The sequence below is a fragment of the Eleutherodactylus coqui genome, chromosome 4, assembly GCF_035609145.1.
Source record: "Eleutherodactylus coqui strain aEleCoq1 chromosome 4, aEleCoq1.hap1, whole genome shotgun sequence".
NCBI classification, from domain to species: Eukaryota; Metazoa; Chordata; class Amphibia; order Anura; family Eleutherodactylidae; genus Eleutherodactylus; species Eleutherodactylus coqui.
In genome coordinates, this window is record NC_089840.1 from 5597378 (window position 1) to 5617296 (window position 19919).

Below are 19919 nucleotides of genomic sequence, written 5' to 3' on the forward strand. Positions count from 1 at the left end.
TTTAGGCCCGCAGGCTTCACAGTTACATGAGTAAGAAAAAAATTACAGAATAAAATTAAAAAATATACATAAAAAAGATGTTGATGAAACTACATTTCTGTGATTCCCTGCGATGAGATGTTCCTGGATACTCACGCTGGATGTTTCACCAGTAGTCCGCCCGCCATCATATGTGTATCCCATCGCCCGCAGCGCTGTTCGTCCACGGGTCCCCCTGATCATCACTTACATCACCAAGACAATCTGGAAATCCATCCACAATGACATTAAAAAAAATGACCCAAAGCCGACGCCAACCAAAACCGTCACCGTGTGCACCCTGGACTTCGAAACCATACATATATATCAAAATGTCTGAAGCAAAATGAGGAACCCGTTCCCATACTTCATTTTAACATAAATGTTTTAAAAAAATCATTTTTTTTTTTATTTTTACTCACAATAAAACAAAAAAAACTGAAAAAAAAATTAAAAAGTCATCTCTCTCTCATGGGAAAAAAGCAGCAAAAATAATTTTGGTAGCTGAAGGAAAAAAAATAGGGCAGTAAAACCGCCACATGGGTAAAACCTTTAGGTACAAAACAGCCTGGTCCTTAAGGAGTTAAATGTGAGCCGACGAATGAGAATCGTTTGCTTTTTGTTCATCTTTCAATCTCAGCCGGCATAAAAAATCAGCGGCGGTTCGTTCTTGTTGTAACGTTTTTGATAATCCCGCTAAGTATTACGCATGGACTGTGAAACACTGAAGAAGTGAAGGAGTTCCTGATTCTCACTGATCTGCTGGTCTGTACGGGCTGCAGGAGCGCGAATGTGCGGCTGCTGACGGCACCGGCTTCGCTCAGGGAATTTCCCGTGGATTTCCCATTGTGGTTGGAAGGGCCATGAGATCGCTATGTAACACTAGGTTGTCAGGCGGGAGGTCGGGGCGCTGCAGCTGCTATACGGATATGAACTGGCCGCACATTGGCGCTCTCTGAGAGAAAGCTGTTGACATTCCAGGGCGGACGAGGACTGAGTGCGCGGCGCTGGTTCCTCCCCCGCAGGACGTTCAGCTCTTTCTGTTGTTTTTCTACTTTTTGTAACTTCAAAATAATGCTTTAATGGTCCTTGGATGCCATAAATAATCCGCCCGCCTTCCTAGGACTTCACACGGGCGAGTGCGATATGGGGCTGTGAATCCTGCCCGATATCATGGTCAGCATCCATGTGAACGCCCCGTGGATGCCAGACATGGTCATGTGAGAACAGCCTCACATCACTTCGTGGAAGTAGCGATCCTCCGGCGCCGCTGTCACAGACGCAGCAAAGGATCGCGGAGTTCTCCCATCGCTTTCAGTTGGGCTGCAATGTGAGATCTCGCACAAGATAGAACATGGCATGATTTGTTTATCGCATTGCGGGGCGATGTAGGAAAAAAAAAAAGCTCATGCCTGTGATGCCATTTAAAAGAACGGGGTTCATATTTGTGCGTCTCACGTGATTTTCTTGATTTAATAATCTGGTATACGGTATATACGGTTTTACAGACTTTTTTCTTTTTTCTAAATGGCACATTTTTATCACATTTTTTGGTGTTTCGAATGTCCGATAGAAAATCCTTTGCAAAAAACGCCAGAAAAAAAAGATGCCGTAAACTTTTAGGCTACATGAACATTAGTGTGAATCGCACGCATTGCAAGACGTACAACCGCCCCTCCCAACCCCCCCCCCCCTCGTCTATCAGAGGTGTGAGGATTGGCTGGGATTTATGCTCAGCTCACAACTTGAGTACAAGACTGGATGAAAGTAAATGAACCCCTTTGTAGATGCATCCACCTCATATGATGTGTAGGTGTGCGCAACACCTTGCACTAGTAGTAAAAATATCCCATCCCGCAGGCCTCATTTATCAAAGCTGTTTAACCCCTTCTCGACCGAACCAGTTTGTGTCTTGCTGACCAGGCCAAGTTTTGGAAATCTGCCATGTGTCGAGATAACAGAGAATAACTGAAGGTCCTTCACACCCAAGCAACTCTGACTGCGTCTCCTCGCCACGTTTTACTTTATTTATTAAAACCACCAAAATTGAGGAAAATGTATAAAATTTGTAGTTTTTTCAACTGCAGTAAATCACTTACGTTCACACGTACTGCACTGCCTTTTATCAGCTATATATTACTTCGTTTATTTTAGAACCACATTTGAAAAATTTTGCACCTTTCTGAGAAATTTAGAATTACTAATTGATCATTAATTTTTAAAATTCTGACAAGTATATTTTTATTAATGTAAATACGTTATTTGTCAAAAACAATCCGGCCCCAGAAGAAGTTGTCATATTGCTATAAAACCTGGCATGCAGTTCCATCTCAGGCAGATCTGTAAATAATGAGAGCTGTCGTGATTAGATGGACGGTCATCTATAAAAGGTTCTCGGAGGCTCCTTGTGTGTTCAGATTGTTAGGAGGTGTTGGGATCAGTGGATGGGGGCACACAGGGTGACTGGGCTCAGGACGCCCCCTACAGACCACCAGTAGAGAGGAGCGTCTGACCAGAGTGTTAGGAGGTGTTGGGACCAGTGGATGGGGGCACACAAGGTGACCGGGCTCAGGACGCCCCCTACAGACCACCAGTAGAGAGGAGCGTCTGACCAGACTGTTAGGGGGTGTTGGGACTGGTGAATGGGGGCGCACAAGGTGACCGGGCTCAAACCGCCCCCTACAGACCACCATTTTTGTTTTCTATGTACGTTTTTTTTTTATACCAAATTTGCTATGATGCAGGAAGGTCTGTTAATTGAGCTATAAAAGTTAGATTTGGATTTTTTTCCATCGCCGTGTCAAAATTTTCCATTAGGAGGAATCGTAGCTTCATTCGGAGGTTAAATAGCTTGTTGTGCGATTCGTTTGAGGGGGAGCACTGCAGTCTGTCCTCCACTGCTCAGATATGGGTCATAGTTTCGTCGATCTGGGCCCATTGTTTCTTTTTGTGTTTTGCACTTATCCCAATGAGGATCCCCCTAGTTAAAGCTTTGTGCGCGTTCCCGATTATGAGGGGGCTCACATCTGGGGTCGTATTCATAGAAAAGAACTCCATCGGTGTTTTGGTCATCTCTGTTTTTACAATTTGAGGGTAAACCGCCGAGAGCATGATCAGATCAAGTTGCAGCAGATAGCACACTGCGAAGCGTCAATCGATTCACTAAAATCAGGTCCATCCTTGAAAAGGATCTGAGTCGAGGGGAGTAGAACGTATACTCTCTGGCTGAGGCATTCAAGTGTCGGAAAGTGTCAGAGTCCCTTTTTTTGAATACAGGGAGGGAGGCCCCTGGCAGGCCGAGGTGAGAATTTAATGGATCTAAATTGGGAGTAAGATTAAAGTCACCACAAACTATTAATTTACCCAATTCGTGGTTTTGCATTTTCTTTCTCCTTTTGTTTAAGAAATGTATTTGGGCTGAATTAGGTGCATAGAAATTGATGGTTGTCATTGTTCTCAGCAAGAGAAACCAAGTCATCTTGTGGAAAAGGCACGATGTTATAGTGTGCTTTCAAACCTATTCAGGGTTCTTCCTCAGGCTAATGGAATAGATCCGAAGAGGCATGTGTATATTACATTATATATATATATATATATACACACACACATATACACACACATATATATATATATATATATATATACATATACATACACATACATACTTATGACAAGGCACAGACATGGATGTGATTAATTTGCACTTAAAAATACCAGAACAGGATGAGTATAGAAATAAATACTTAAATAGTCCATTGATAAAGATGTGAAGGTTTTATGGTCTCTGAATTAGTGTTGGGGGGTCACCGGGCCAGAGTGTTATCTGTGCTATAGATGTCTTATACCTCCCAGTCACACATGAATCCGCTTGAACAATAATTTAGCCCTCTGTTTAGTGTCAAAAAGGTATAAACTTGTACTCCCAAATTCTTCTAAGGCTTTGTGATTTGAAATTGCCTTTTAATATGGTGACTTTCATGTGTTCGATGTTGTGTCCGTAACTAGAAAAGTGCTCGGCCCCAGCTAATTCTGTCTTTTTTTCTTTAATCGTGTGGTGATAAGATCTCATCCTCGCTCTCAGTTTTTGTCCTGTTTCTTCGATATAAAGCCCCCAACAGGACATTTACTGCACAGGATCAGGTACACAACATCAGACGTGGAACATGTGAATGTCCCCGGGATCTTATAGTCCTGCTGTGTGTTGGGGTTATGTATCCTGTCTGCGGTCCGTACATGTCAGCAGGTCTTACAGCTCCTTACATTACAGGGATCTTATAGTCCTGCTGTGTGTTGGGGTTCTGTTTCCTGTCTGCGGTTCGTACATGTCAGCAGGTCTTACAGCTCCTTACATTACAAGGATCTTATAGTCCTGCTGTGTGTTGGGGTTATGTATCCTGTCTGCGGTCCGTACATGTCAGCAGGTCTTACAGCTCCTTACATTACAGGGATCTTATAGTCCTGCTGTGTGTTGGGGTTATGTATCCTGTCTGCGGTCCGTACATGTCAGCAGGTCTTACAGCTCCTTACATTACAGGGATCTTATAGTCCTGCTGTGTGTTGGGGTTATGTATCCTGGCTGCGGTTCGTACATGTCAGCAGGTCTTACAGCTCCTTACATTACAGGGATCTTATAGTCCTGCTGTGTGTTGGGGTTCTGTTTCCTGTCTGCGGTTCGTACATGTCAGCAGGTCTTACAGCTCCTTACCTCACAGGGATCTTATAGTCCTGCTGTGTGTTGGGGTTATGTATCCTGTCGGCGGTCCGTACATGTCAGCAGGTCTTACAGCTCCTTACATTACAGGGATCTTATAGTCCTGCTGTGTGTTGGGGTTATGTATCCTGTCGGCGGTCCGTACATGTCAGCAGGTCTTACAGCTCCTTACATTACAGGGATCTTATAGTCCTGCTGTGTGTTGGGGTTATGTATCCTGTCTGCGGTCCGTACATGTCAGCAGGTCTTACAGCTCCTTACATTACAGGGATCTTATAGTCCTGCTGTGTTGGGGTTATGTATCCTGTCTGCGGTCCGTACATGTCAGCAGGTCTTACAGCTCCTTACAATACAGGGATCTTATAGTCCTGCTGTGTGTTGGGGTTATGTATCCTGTCTGCGGTCCGTACATGTCAGCAGGTCTTACAGCTCCTTACATTACAGGGATCTTATAGCCCTGCTGTGTGTTGGGGTTATGTATCCTGTCTGCGGTCCATACATGTCAGCAGGTCTTACAGCTCCTTACCTTACAGGGATCTTATAGTCCTGCTGTGTGTTGGGGTTATGTATCCTGTCGGCGGTCCATACATGTCAGCAGGTCTTACAGCTCCTTACATTACAGGGATCTCATAGTCCTGCTGTGTGTTGGGGTTATGTATCCTGTCTGCGGTCCGTACATGTCAGCAGGTCTTACAGCTCCTTACATTACAGGAATCTTATAGTCCTGCTGTATGTTGGGGTTATGTATCCTGTCCGCGGTCCGTACATGTCAGCAGGTCTTACAGCTCCTTACATTACAGGGATCTTATAGTGCTGCTGTGTGTTGGGGTTATGTATCCTGTCGGCGGTCCGTACATGTCAGCAGGTCTTACAGCTCCTTACATTACAGGGATCTTATAGTCCTGCTGTGTTGGGGTTATGTATCCTGTCTGCGGTCCGTACATGTCAGCAGGTCTTACAGCTCCTTACAATACAGGGATCTTCTAGTCCTGCTGTGTGTTGGGGTTATGTATCCTGTCTGCGGTCCGTACATGTCAGCAGGTCTTACAGCTCCTTACATTACAGGGATCTTATAGCCCTGCTGTGTGTTGGGGTTATGTATCCTGTCTGCGGTCCATACATGTCAGCAGGTCTTACAGCTCCTTACCTTACAGGGATCTTATAGTCCTGCTGTGTGTTGGGGTTATGTATCCTGTCGGCGGTCCATACATGTCAGCAGGTCTTACAGCTCCTTACATTACAGGGATCTCATAGTCCTGCTGTGTGTTGGGGTTATGTATCCTGTCTGCGGTCCGTACATGTCAGCAGGTCTTACAGCTCCTTACATTACAGGAATCTTATAGTCCTGCTGTATGTTGGGGTTATGTATCCTGTCCGCGGTCCGTACATGTCAGCAGGTCTTACAGCTCCTTACATTACAGGGATCTTATAGTGCTGCTGTGTGTTGGGGTTATGTATCCTGTCGGCGGTCCGTACATGTCAGCAGGTCTTACAGCTCCTTACATTACAGGGATCTTATAGTCCTGCTGTGTTGGGGTTATGTATCCTGTCTGCGGTCCGTACATGTCAGCAGGTCTTACAGCTCCTTACAATACAGGGATCTTCTAGTCCTGCTGTGTGTTGGGGTTATGTATCCTGTCTGCGGTCCGTACATGTCAGCAGGTCTTACAGCTCCTTACATTACAGGGATCTTATAGTCCTGCTGTGTGTTGGGGTTCTGTTTCCTGTCTGCGGTTCGTACATGTCAGCAGGTCTTACAGCTCCTTACATTACAGGGATAGGTTCCTTTTTGTGAGTCAGAGGGCAATGTACTACTGTTCAAAAAAGTTCCTCAGACTTGGAGGTTGCCTGTAACACAGAAGGGGAGGGTCCGGGAATATGGTGTTCAGACGGTCATCCTTGTGTAGGTATGATGGAGTTTCTTTGCGGTTTTCCTTAGCACCTCTTAGATTTGTAAGCCACAGCTCGAGGTGCTAGAAAAAATGGTTTGGAGTTTAAAAATCCTGATCGGATTATTAACCTGCTTTTGGGTCTAGGTTTTGGTGCTGAATATCTAGACACAGAGTCCCAGAATGCAATGAGGAAACCCGATTTTTGCATGGGGAGCAAGCAAGAAATATATTTGGAAATCTTATATTGGATAGTTTGGGGTGAGAAGAGATGGCAAGGTGGGTTTCCTGAATGCATAAAATATGTGTTTCTTTCCATAAGGAAGAGCGCCTAAATGGGGAAGTTAGCCCATTTACATTTAAAGAACAGACCCTGATAGCCATTTTGTAAATAGAAAATAGTGGGGGCAAAAGTTCACCTTAATAGTAGCGGGGCGCAGACTCCATCATGTTGACAATCAAAAGTCCTTCAGCGGGCATTCTGGGAATGGCACCAGTCTTTCTACTGTTCTTAGGCGTCTGGCTGTTTGGGATGAGGATTCTTCAGTTGCTTGGATGCCCCATGACTGGAGGTGGTGAATTGTGTCGTCTGGTTTGGTCATATCGTAGGCTGTTCAGTCTTTCATTACTGTGAGTTTCGGGGGGAAAACCCCACCTTTAGGGGATGTTTGCTGGACGGAGAATGTTGGTTATTGCAGAGAATTTCCTTCTTGCTTGCATCTTGGCTTGAGATAGATCTAATAGTCAAACATTTACATATGGAGCTGGTAGTAGTTTTAGTTTGCAGGCAGCCTGGATCAAGGCCTCAGTAATAAAACGTATTCCTGCAATAATGTCCCTAGAAATAGGAATCTTGGTTTGGGAAGCCTGTGGGCTGTTGAGTATGAGGCGTCGAGCTGGTAAGCCAGGTAGCATGGTTTTCAGCAGTTGTTGCAGGTAACCTGGAGTATCGGCTGTTAGTTCGGACTCTGGATGCCCGCAAATTTCACATTATTTCAGTCTTCAATGTCAGTGAGTTTTGCTTTAAGCTTCTCCACTTCATCAGAAAGAGTGTAATGCGCGTCAATTAGAGCGTTGTGCGAGTGCGCCATTTCACTGATTTTGTTTTCAGTATGGTCTAATCTCTGTCCGAAATCTTCTAGGGGTGTTCTAAGCTTAGAGGACAAAGAAGCGAAGCTCTCCTGGAGAGAATCTCTTAAGGCGGCTGACATTTCTTTTATAAAACTATTCTGTAGCTGGTTGTTGGGAGGAAGGCAGTAAAAAGATATAATCAGCATGTGTGGGGGGTGCTTGAGGGTTTGTGTCCCCAGAGGAGGTTAGCCTTGGCTTTTTTTTTTTTTAAGTGGGCTTACGGAGGGAGAGGTGGCTGAAGTGTCCCTCTGCCTGAGTGCTTGCTATCGGCGCCATATTGGATGGCTGACTGGTGTCTGATGGGGTTAGCATGGAGCATGATTAGCTGGGGAGCTGAAACCCCTACCAGGGGGTTGCACAGGGGACCACCTTAAGGTGGTTTCCCCATTTACACATCGCTCAAGCGTCTTGCTCTTGTTGAGAGGAGCTTATTGAGAATGGGTAATCCCCTCCTTCTCTCGGCAGAGAGAAGGAAGATGACAGAGCTGGGTGCATTGTCCCACAGGCACCGAAGTCTTCCAGCTGGCTAGGCTGGGAACAGGAGGCACGCTGGCAGGTCATTGTCGGACTGCAGAAGCTGGGGATCCTCCAGTGAGGCAGTCTGCACCACTATAAGGTGCCGAGAGACGCTGTCTGGAGCTTAAGCTTCAAGCTGCCATACTCCCGCTCGGTCAAGCCAAGTCCCTAGACTCTATGCTGCTCTTAACACATCCCAGAATTGTGTTTGCCTTTTTGGCTGATGTATCACATTGTTGGCTCATGTTCAGTCTATGATCTATTAGTATACCCAAGTCTTTTTCACATGTGCTGCTCCTTAGCCCAATTCCTCCCATTCTGTATGCTTTCTTCATTTTTCTTGCCCAGATGTAGGACTTTGCATTTCTCCTTGTTAAATACCATTCTGTATAACAGCCGTGTGCTCGGAGTAGGGAATAGCTGGATGCAGAGAACAAGCAGCCCCTGGAGTGCAAGGTGGTCGCTCAACGTTTGAGCGATCATCTTGCGATGTAAATGACACATTATCACTCAAAAGACATCTTTTGAGCGATAATTGTTGTGTGGGCCTTAAGTGCTCAAAATCCTCTCTATTTCCCCCATTAGCAGTAAACACTGGTAGATGTTGTTTACTCAGGTGGGCGTCTATGCGTGGAAACTGGCCAGCAGGTTTTTAATTAGTGTGAAGAAAAGCGATTGCCTTCTGTTGGCGTGAGTAAACAAGCAGTCATTGTGTTTCAGCTGGGCAAACAAACACCCCTCCCTGCAAGTTCTTCAGTCTTTCAAACAGCTTAAGGAATGTCATTCAAACGAAGTGAAAAGCAAAGAAGTTAAGGACCACTTTTATGCAAACTGGAAGGCAGCAATAAGCGCCAAGTGAACAAACCGTACAAGATGGCTGCACATTTACACATAATCATTATCGCTTTATTCACTCGTTTGAACAAATTTTGAGCAATCATCATTGCGTGTAAAAGGGCCTTTAGCTAAGTATTCCCTCACCATCTCTCTGCTTACAGATAGCTGATTTTTCCTGTGCTATTGGGGGAATAAAAGTATGCAGGCTGATTTCCATCTACTTTCTGAGAGAAAACTGATACAAAATAGGAATTTAAAAGTTCGTCCTTCTCCACATCATTCTTAACCAATTCACCACTTTCATCCTGTAAGCATCCGATAGCATCTCTGACTTTTCTTTTGCTTTTGACCCCCAAATCCTTTTTTATTGCTTTTGGCCTCTCTTACAAGCCTCAATTCATTATCCGATTTATCTTTTCTGCCACTTGCCCTACAGTTTCTGCAGACCCCATTATATTCTTCTTTAGATATTCCCCCTCTTTCCATTTGATAAACATATTTTTCTTCCTCTAACATGTGTACAAGTTCTGTGTTCATCCATCCTGGTCTCTTTAAATGCTTCCCATTCTTCCTTCTTTTAGGGATTGGTAACGATTGTGCTTTGAGAATCTCATTTCACAATATTTCCCAACCTTCTTGGACATTTCTGTCCTTAAGATCATCCAGCCTTTGGATTCTTCCTCTTTCTGAGTTCATTGAAATCTGCCTTTCTGAAATCCAGCCTTGAGGTCTGAGTCTTCTCAGGTCTTCCTCCCCTTGTTATACAGCATCCAAAGATAAAATCATCACTGCCTCCTAAGGTCCCAGCCACCCTTACTCCCTCAACCATTCCCTCCCTTTTGGTAATGCCCCATTTACACAGGCCGACTATCGGCTACACAACCTGCACGAGTGGGTGATGTCACGGCTAGTTGTTAGCGGTCGTGCAGAGTGTTTAGACAGGCAGATCACTGCTGCGTTTTGGTACAACCCCTTTAACGTGGGTCATTGTGTGCCGCTTTACATGCTACACTTTCCTCCTCTCTCCTCCGATCTCACAGTGCTGGGAGGGTGTGTAGTATACTAACACTGTGATTGGTTTAGGTTCTGACGATGTCATCCATGACACCACCAATCAGGCCCTGATGGAGTCACCTGAACAGCCTATTAGTAACAGCCTGTTTGGCCGTTTTACCTGCTTGGGAAAGAACGCAAATTGCCGTCAGAGGGCCCAACATAAATCTACGTTGCTGCGGTACACAGCCCAGGCAGTAGTAATGAAAACTTACCGTCAGCGGTCACGCAAGGGTTAAAGGGATCGTCTCACAGTGACAGCGCCTGTTCCCATGTCCTGTTAGAGCGTATAGACTGCATGGAGTCTACAGATAATGACGGAGGACTGCAGACATAAACGAGGCCGTATTGTTCTAATCAGCATTCAGCCATTCACAGAAAAATTCGGAAAATGTTCAACTTTTATTAAACGCTTCAGAGTTTTCAGATCTGCGGATTTTGTCCCCAAAACCAGCGAAATTAAAAGCAGCGCTCATCGGATTACATTCATAATAAAACACGGTAAAGTTCACATTCCAGCGGAGAAATAAATCATTTTAAGGACAGAAAGTCAAATTTGCAGGGCCGCAGAGAAGACGCGGACCTGTTCCCGTAGCAACCACCCAGCGGCCATTAGGCTTTATTGTCCAGACCTCAAAGTAAAAGCGGAATAGTTGATTGGCTTCTACCGGCAGAAAGGCCGCTCGTCTCCCGTCGACGGCAGCTTTTGGTTTTTTGCTTTTTACCATAAACCACGTTCTGGTGCCATTAGGGGACTTTACAGAGCCGGCGGGTCTATTCTACTCGCCTGCTCCCTGGTGTCCGCCGGTAAGGTCCGCACATGGCATGACAAATCGGACTCTTCTCAGACGACTGCGCGCTCTCTCCCGTAGACTTCTATGGGAGAACACAGCACCCTGAAGAGTCATATTTTCATGCCATCTACAGATTTCACCATCGAGAACCAGGGAGTCAGCGGGTATAATAAATACACCCCCACCTCCCCCTATAACTTAGTTTACGGCGCTGTTTGGAGCCGGCAGGTTCCCCTTAGGTTATCGATTCAAGAGCACCCAGCTGTCAGTCCGGCGCCGCTCATCCAGCTGTCAGTCCGGCGCCGCTCATCCAGCTGTCAGTCCGGCGCCGCTCATCCAGCTGTCAGTCCGGCGCCGCTCATCTGCCAGGTTGGTTTTTGTAGCAATGTAAGTGGTTAGACTGTGTGGAGATGAACGATCACCTTAACGACTCTTCGTCTTCCTGTGCAGAAGCCATGTTGACGAGTCCTGCACTCATTATCGGCACTCATCACACAGCCCTGTGCAAAAGGGCTCATAGGAGAACGGGGGAACGCCGGACTGAGAAGAGCGGTTCCTTGGAAGGAAAGCTGAAGGGGCCGCTGGGTGCTACCGGACACCTTCATTCGAGTTACCGCTGATGGGTCCCAGATTGTAACCAATAAGATAACTAATCACTGCGCCATTAACCCTTTTACTGCTGTCAGTAAGAGAAGCCAAGTGATCTTGTAGCGACGACACCCATTAATGGCCAGCAGCTTCCGGACCGACCTACTTCATATCTACAAGATCTCTTGGTTTCTCTTACTGAGAACAGTCACATTTTGCTCTACTGGCGACACTGGACCAAATTTTCTTATTAACCCTTTCATAGCATTATCAGGAAAACCGCTGTATCTGCACATATACAATGTCACCAGAACCAATTACACATCAGCTTCTTGCACTGGAAATGTTTTTGACTTGCTCCCATTTGCCTCCTGCATCACTAATGCCAACAACATGTGTCGCCCAGACCGACCTATCAAAGAAATTAAAGCTGGAATCCGATTGGAGGACATCAGCAGCACGGACACATGTGCGACTACTTGTCTTTATACATGATGCCCACATGGTCTCACCATACAAAAATCTGAGCAGCAACTTAAAGGAGTTGTTACATAACTGCAAGTTATCCTCTACGACACAGGATAGGGGATAACTTGCTGATCGGGGGTGGTTTCACTGCCGAGACCCCCTTCGATCTCAAAAATAGGACTGAGTCTCCACTGTCATTACAGGGGTCACCTCTCCTCCCGCAGTGACGTCAGCATTCTGTCTCCTCCTTGCTGCGGGGAATCGGAGGGAGAAGGGGGTGCAATAACTCGGCAGTGAGCATGGAGGACACAGGACCCCCGTTTCCGAGATCAGCAGGGGTCTAAGTGGTGAGATCCTCATCTATCAGCAAGTCCTCCCCTGTCTTGTGGACACCCTGTTGGGAGGGGAGAACTTGCGATTCTAATGAAACCCCCTTAATTAGCTTTTAATCAAATGCATTTGGGGAGAAACGTCTATCTTATGTCGGAGTATTTTACATGAACTATAATTACAGCCTCGGAGACCCCCAGGAGGATTATCCATCATATATATATATAGTTATACTAGTCTCATCTGTACTTCACATTGTAGACGGCAGCGACGCGCCACCACGTGTCACATGATCTGTACCCCGCCTCCATATTAACTCGACATGTTCTCCAGGAAGTCAGATTGGGCGTTTTCTTCCAGATCCCTGAGGACCCTTGTAGTGTCTTCTGCTGGGTATTCCACCAGGACGTCCGGGTCGCGAGAAGGACCCAATCCCCTTCCCTTTGCTTTAAATACAGAGCTGAGAGTCCTGAAGAACGGCATGAGCTGCGTGATCTTCGATATAGAGCGGAGACCGAGAAGCGGGAACCCCCTCCTCTTCAGACTGGAGTTTTCCACCATGATTTCCTGAAAGACAAGTTAGAAGACGTTGGCCGTGTTCACACCGGACATTCTGCAACAGACCTGCATCCCCCCCCCCATTGAGAAGAGCTGTATTCTGCAGTGTAAAGTATGATAAAACAGACATGCTGTGGATTAACATTCCGCACGGGTTTTGTGCTGTTTTTTCCTCCGTGTGTGGATGACATTTTGATAATCTCTGCGCTGCTACTGTAAACGCCAAGGATTTGTTTGCGGAGCTTCCACATAGCAACTCTGCAGCATATCCGCCCCGTGTGAACGTGAGCATAAACTACAAGGTCTGAGATCTGTCTGCATTTCATGGACTAAAGGATGCTTTTTTTATCTTAATTTTTTTTTTTAAAGAAAATAAAAATCTTGTTAAAAAGCATGAGCGTCTTTGTTCGATGTCAGGAGGGTCTGGCAGTTCCAGACCCCTCTGAATGCTTCTAAAATAATAGACAGGCACAAACAACAGAACAGAGGACCTTCTGAAAACGGATACATAAACACACAGTACGCACCCCAAACCTCATCCTCATCAGCTCCAGGATGCGGACAACGTGAGGTTTACATTCCTGGTGGTTTTCTACCATGTCTGTTGCCGCAGCCGCACACGACTCCGTGTCCACTTCAGGAACAAAAGCCCATCTGTACCTGAAACAGCAGAAACCGGGGTGAACCCAGATGAATGATATAGAATGAGGTCAGAGTCAGGCGTTTACATGGTAGGCCTCATTCACACAGGCGTATTCTCAGTCCGGATTATGTGCATAGTTTTTTGTATGCGAAGAGGAAAAGAAGAGGGAAGGAAAAGAGGAAAGAATCTTCTAAATTTGATAGAAGTCACCAATATATCATGACATTTCTACTATCCCTCGTTTAACCCTTTCCAATCCACTGTCTGATCTCTTCCTACACTCTGATTGAAGCTTGTACAGCTACAATGCCAGAAGACGTCCGACAGGGTATTCTAACAGTCTATTGCCAGCCACTCGGCCGTCGAAGCCTCTCTGGCGCACACACTGGCTTTAGCCAGCAGATGGCACCGTTTTATAACCGCAAAAAGAGAAAGCCTTTTAGGAAACCCTAAATCCAAAATTGGATTGGAAAGGGTTAATACAAGGGCTTATATTACTATAGCATTTTGCTTTATATATATATAAAATCAGTTCTCTGTTACAGTCATGCATGATGCACAGGGGGGTTTATTTCATCCTGGATGGGGGCCTCCGTCATACATGAAGGCACTTTCCTTGCGTTACGTTGAATGCAAGTACGTCCAAGTGCTTCTACCACAATACGGTCTTCCTTCACTTATACTAATTGTCTCTAGCTCCTATGGTTGATGCGTAGGGGGTTCAGCTCACACCTGATGGGGTCATTTGCAAACAGGATGTCATGTCCGATGCTTTTTTTTTTTTATAGACAGGATGTACATCTGTTCAGTATGCTAGGACTACTGCAGACATTCTGCCGCAATGCGTTGGAGGTTTTGAGGTCCCTGCGTGCACACAGGCTGCGGTTTTTAACTTGATGCAATAAAATGGAAGTTTTATTTTACTTTTGGATGCTGGATACGTTTTTTGCATCAATACTAGTGACGTTCAGGGCTTCAGGTTTCTCCGTACATCCCTTTTGGATTATACCTGGCCATTTTCAAACACATAGAGGAGATGCGCTAAACCCTTTTCTACGTTTAACAAACAATAGCAACAGCAGCATGTAAGCAGATGACAGGGGGAGGGGCTTCTTATGTAACCCATCGGACCCCGCAGTGCAATCACAAGGTACCAATGAGATTCTGTGGCAGCCGGAAGCCAAACAAAGGCCTTCAGCAGAGTCTAACAGGCTGCTGCAGTCATAGGCATTGCAGAATGCACTGCAAAAGTAATGCAATGTACTATCCTAGCGATCCAATGATCTCATCTTCAAGTCCCCTTCAGGGACTAAAAATAAAGAAGAAAGAAAAACACAAAACACATTTTCCTACAAAATCCTATTTAAGTGGATGAAATACCAAAAATAAATAAATAAATAAATTAAAAAAAAAGCCATACTGTAAGATTTCTGTACTTGCTCTAAAATCTGTCTCGTTCATTGAGAGACAAAACTTCGACTATGGGTCACTTGGAGGTGGCCGCTAAGCATAAAAGTGTTAGCTCCTCCTACCAGCTATATTCCCCCTGCAGGCACCAAGCTGACCAGTTTGCATGCAAGCAATAGGGTCAGCCAAGTAGGATGTGAAAAAAACAGTCAATACAACAATATAACAAAACTATTAAAACAAACTGAGTAGCACCATGTGGAACTGCAAACAGAGGAAAAAAAGGATGTAAAGGTACTAATAACAGACGGGATGGAGTATGTTCTCCAATGAACAAGATGAGAAAGAGATTTTATGGTAAGTACAAAAATCTTGTTTTCTCATCCGTATCATTAGGAGAGACAGCTGAAGACCTTGGAACGTTCCAGAAAAGTCCATCGGGGGTGGGGAAATCTAGGAGGACGCATGCGGTCAATTCATAGCAGCTTGTGAAACATTTCTACCAAGGGAGAGGTCTGCTGATTTCAAATTTTTTACAGTGTACATACTTTGAAGAGGTATGCAAAGAGGTCCATACACACCTGCATAGCGGAAGCGCTGCTGCGTACTGCCCACGAGGTATCCACTGCCCAAGCAGAATGTGCCATAACGCGTTACAGAGGCGCTTTGCTTTTGGCACGTTAGGCCTCTACCACCGATCGGATCCAGCGAGAGAGGACGACCTTGGAAGCCACAAGGCCACATCTTGGCCCATCAGGGTTTACAAACGGAGAATTAGAGCATCTGTAAAAGGCCGTCAGAGAGCTAGGCCTGCAAAGCTCGCACTAGATCCAGTTTATGAAATGTGCATTCTCTCAGATGAACTGCGGCGGGGCAAAACGGCAGCAGGACAAGTCCTCATTAAAGGTGGAAATTTGATACCACCTTAGGTAGAAAGGAAGAGACAAGACATAGGACCACCTTGATCTGATGAATGACGAAGGGTTGGCCAACAAAGCTGCGAGCTCAGAAACCCACAACCAATAAGGCCACCTTTCAGGTTAAAAGGTGAGCTGGAACTTTACCTAAAGGCTTGAAAGGATGAGACTGTAGCACATCCAACACTAGATTAAGGTCCCAAAGTAGGACTGGAGAATGGTATGGGGGAACAGCGTGAGTGACCCCTGCAGAAAAGCACAGACGGTTGACTTTGGATGTTGGAAAAGTATGGATAGTGTGCATACCTGACCCTTCAAGAAACGAAGGCTCAGGTCCATATCCAGATCCTCCTGTAGAAAAAATAGAGGAGGTGGGATAAAGAAAAACGCATAGGATGAAAGTTGCATTGTTCGCGCCAAAGAAAGAAATATTCCAAAATATGATAAATCCGAGAGGAAGAGAGCTTCCTGGCTTAATCATGGTTTGAATGACAGGTTCTACAAATCCACGGACTCTTAGGACCGCTGCTTCAACCACCACACCGTTAAACGAGGCATGGACAAATTTGGGTTGAAGAGGGGTCCTTGTAAGAAAAGATCTTCTTGAAGAGGAAGGCACCACAGGAAGTCAATGAGATTAGTGGGAGGCGTAACATCTTGATCTTCTTGAGAAGTCATGGGATAAGTGGGAAAGGAGGAAAGACGCACATGAATCGGAATTCAGTCCAGAAATTACTGGTACATCCACTGCTCGAGCTTGGGGATTCCGAAGACCTGGACACAAAGATTGGTAACTTGCAATTGATTCTGGAAATCATGAGGTCGATGTCCAGTTGACCTCACCTTCAACAAACGGCTTGAAAGACTTTGAGATGTAGTTCCCACTCTCCTGGGTTGTCTCTCTGCTAAGGAAATCTGCTATCCAGTTGTCCACTCCCGGTATGTGGAACGCAGAGAGCACTGGAAGCTGATTCTTGCCCTATGTCAAGACTTTTGCCATGACCTTCACACTTGCTGCTGGTCCAGCTTTGATGATTTATGTGACAGCCATCACATTGTCAGTTTAGACCCAAACTGGGAGACCTGTGAGCTCTGGTGCAAAGTGATGAAGGAACAGGAGAATGACCTGAAGTGCCAACACATCAGTAGAGTGGACTTTTGTCTGGTCCAAGCACCTTGTGTTGAGACTTTGCAGAGGACCACTCCAGCTGAAGAGGCTGGCATCGGTGGTGATTACCTGCCATTGTAGGGTCAGAAACGAATGTCCCAGATGGTAATCAAGCCACTAAAGGAGGGAGCTCTGTATCTATAGAGGTATTCGGATTTTCTGATCAAGAGATTCCACATATTTGTCTCACTTCAACAGAAAGGTCTACTGGAGAGGCCAAGCGTGAAATTGGCTGAAAGGAATCGCTTCAAAAGGAGGGACCATCAACACCAGCACTCTCATGCAGTGACTAATGGTCTCATATTTTGGAGTTTGCAGAGAGAATAGTACTTCTGGAGGAGCAGTAGTTTTGGAGTCTGCAGTAGTACACAGGATTGAGCAGTGTCAAAGGAGTGACCCAGAAAATCCAAGCATTGCAATGGTGTGAGGAAAGACTTAGGATAGTTGACAATCCATACGCACCTGGACAGGGTGTCCAGAGTAATGTGGAGATTCCCCAGGATGACCGACAGAGTCTAGGCTTTTACCATGATCCCTTTTACTAACTCCTTAGAGTGGAGGCTAGCCATTTCTGAAGCCAGATTTTTCTAGAAGATTTAGGGGGTCAGGGTCAACCCGAATGTAAGGACCTTGAATCAATAGTGATTTGAACGGATGGCCAAGCGGAGAAATTGCTAGTGCGCTGGACAAATGTGCAAATCCTTGATGTTGAAGGACAGAAACTCCTGCAGTTCCATGGATGCAATGACAGATCTCATTGACTCCATTCGGAGATGTTGGATTTTGACATACTGATTCAACTTCTTCTGGTCCATAATGGGCCTGTCAGTGCCATTCTTCTTTGGTACCATGAATAGATTGGAATAGAAACCTGCAAAGCGTCAATGAGGAGGAACGCCTTGTTGGGAATATGCCGATTGTATAAATTATTTAGACTTATTTTTGCTTATCTCAGATATACATGAACAGCTCTTTTTCTGTCCTAGACAGAAAGCTAAAGTCCACGTTTAAGAAGGTATTTATGCTGTGTAATAAAATGAAGAGGTCTAGGTCTTAAGAGCTTTTTAGCACAGAATAAAGAGTTATATTATCGTGCGTCTGGAAGGAGGATCAGCTGCTTATGTTTTAGCTAAAAACTGCACACAAAAGATTTGTTTTTTATGGCAGAAACGGACATCATTCTCTCATGAAGTCATAGAAATCAACAAATAGTTGATTTCTGCTAAGACAGTATAAAAGGTTTTACTTTCGGGAACCAAGACAGAAGCCATTCAGTCAATTATGGGGTTGCTCTACTTGTCCAGTTTCCTGGAGAATTTCTCAGTCTTGGCGCCATTTGCAAGTGGACTCCTCTGGCTGCTGATATAAAAGTCAGATGATGCTACCTCCAGTGATGCAAAGTAAATTCCTGGAGAAGGTTCTCTGTTAAGTCAGATGTTGCTACCTTTTAAGTGATGTGGTGCAAGTTGTAATCTTTATAGATAGTTGATGTGATGTAATTTGCAGCCTTTATCCTTTGTATGTAGATATAATAATATACAAAAGAAGGAAAATTATTCATCAGTATGCTCCATCACTTAATTTGAATACATTGTCAAACCTTCCTTATTGTTGTATCTCTTTAAAGCCATATTCAAACAGGCGTCTTGCTCTTTAAAAGCAAAACACGCCTTGAAAAGAGAGGTTGTCTATCGCCCGAATGAAAGCGTTGTCTTTTGAAGGGTACCTTGAAATTCTGAAGGTGAAGCAGCAATCTGGAGGTGGGGCAGATTCTATGTTGTGGCCCGAAGAACCAACCTCCCGAACCCAGGCACGTGAGACATAGGCGAAGCAAGTTTCACTGAATAGGGAGAGTCACTCCTCCCCCACCCTGGACGGATTGGGTGGAAGCCGCCATTCATGTGGAAGATTTACTGGAAGAAGACTTGCAAGGCTGAGGACGGTAGTGCCAGGTGGTCTTCAGTTCCTCTGAGGTCTTTTTACTATCCGAGTTCCAGGGTCTGAAGTACCAATAGGAGTGAAAATGGTGTCTTTCCTTTTGCAGAGCTCTTACACGTCTGGGTCTCTTGCGAACTCTTCCCACCAAGTGGCCTCCAAGATAATCTCATCAAGTCTGAAAAGTCTGAAGCCAACAAAAAGAAGGCCTGTTAAAGACTTCTTGGAGCAGTCATCCGGGTCCCAGGATTTCAGTCAGAGGATCCAGCACGTGGCTACCGAAGTTAATGATGGACAAGCTAAGGGTCTGGCCATATCCAGGTAACCTTCACATATAAACTTCCCCACCTGGGCTGATGTGCAATATGTACTAATTCTTCCAGAAGAGAGCTAGAAAGCAAAGCTCGGCAAAGTATAGCCCATTCAGTGAGGCCCTGCTGACACAAGGAGAAGCAAAAAACCAGCCAGAGTGCCGACCTATCTGCCTCAAAGTAAGTTTTGGCTAGTGACCCTATTTTCCTGTCACGAACGTCTTGCAGAGATGACGTGTCAGCCATAGGAGAAGTGGTATGTTTCACAAAACAGGACACTGGGGGATCTACTGCTGGTGAAGACGACCACTTTTTTATCAAGTCGTCCGGTTAAGAAAACATGAGATCTAGGCTCTAAGGTTTAGTGAATCGTTTGTTGAGAAGTCTGCATTCACTGGTCAAGACATCGTCGAAACCTGCATGAGGAGGCAATACCTTTGGAGAACGCTTTGGGCATATGAATAAGAAAGTCACTGCAGACGTAGGAGAAGTCTGATTTGTGACCTGAAGGGTCTTCCTTACAGCGTATATCAGTGTGTCCACCATAGTGTAGAAGCCTGTTCTTCATCTAGATCGGAATCAGAAGGGGACTCTGGTAGTTCGCCCTCTGACAGACTACTGTCCTTGGAGAGAGGTTCCAAGCAC

At 45.3% G+C, this 19919-nt stretch overlaps 1 protein-coding gene across 1 annotated transcript in view; it reads right to left on the reverse strand.

The window, feature by feature from the left end:
• Window positions 1-10538: 10538 nt before the first annotated feature.
• Window positions 10539-19919, reverse strand: part of DOP1B (DOP1 leucine zipper like protein B) — a 90096-nt gene continuing 80715 nt past the window's right edge. Inside the window, exons 36-37 of the mRNA XM_066598984.1 lie at window positions 13421-13553; window positions 10539-12902 (exon numbers count right to left, since the gene is read on the reverse strand). Of these exons, the coding sequence (XP_066455081.1) occupies window positions 12648-12902; window positions 13421-13553 (388 nt within the window). The 3' untranslated portion in view covers window positions 10539-12647. The remainder of the gene's footprint in view (window positions 12903-13420; window positions 13554-19919) is intronic.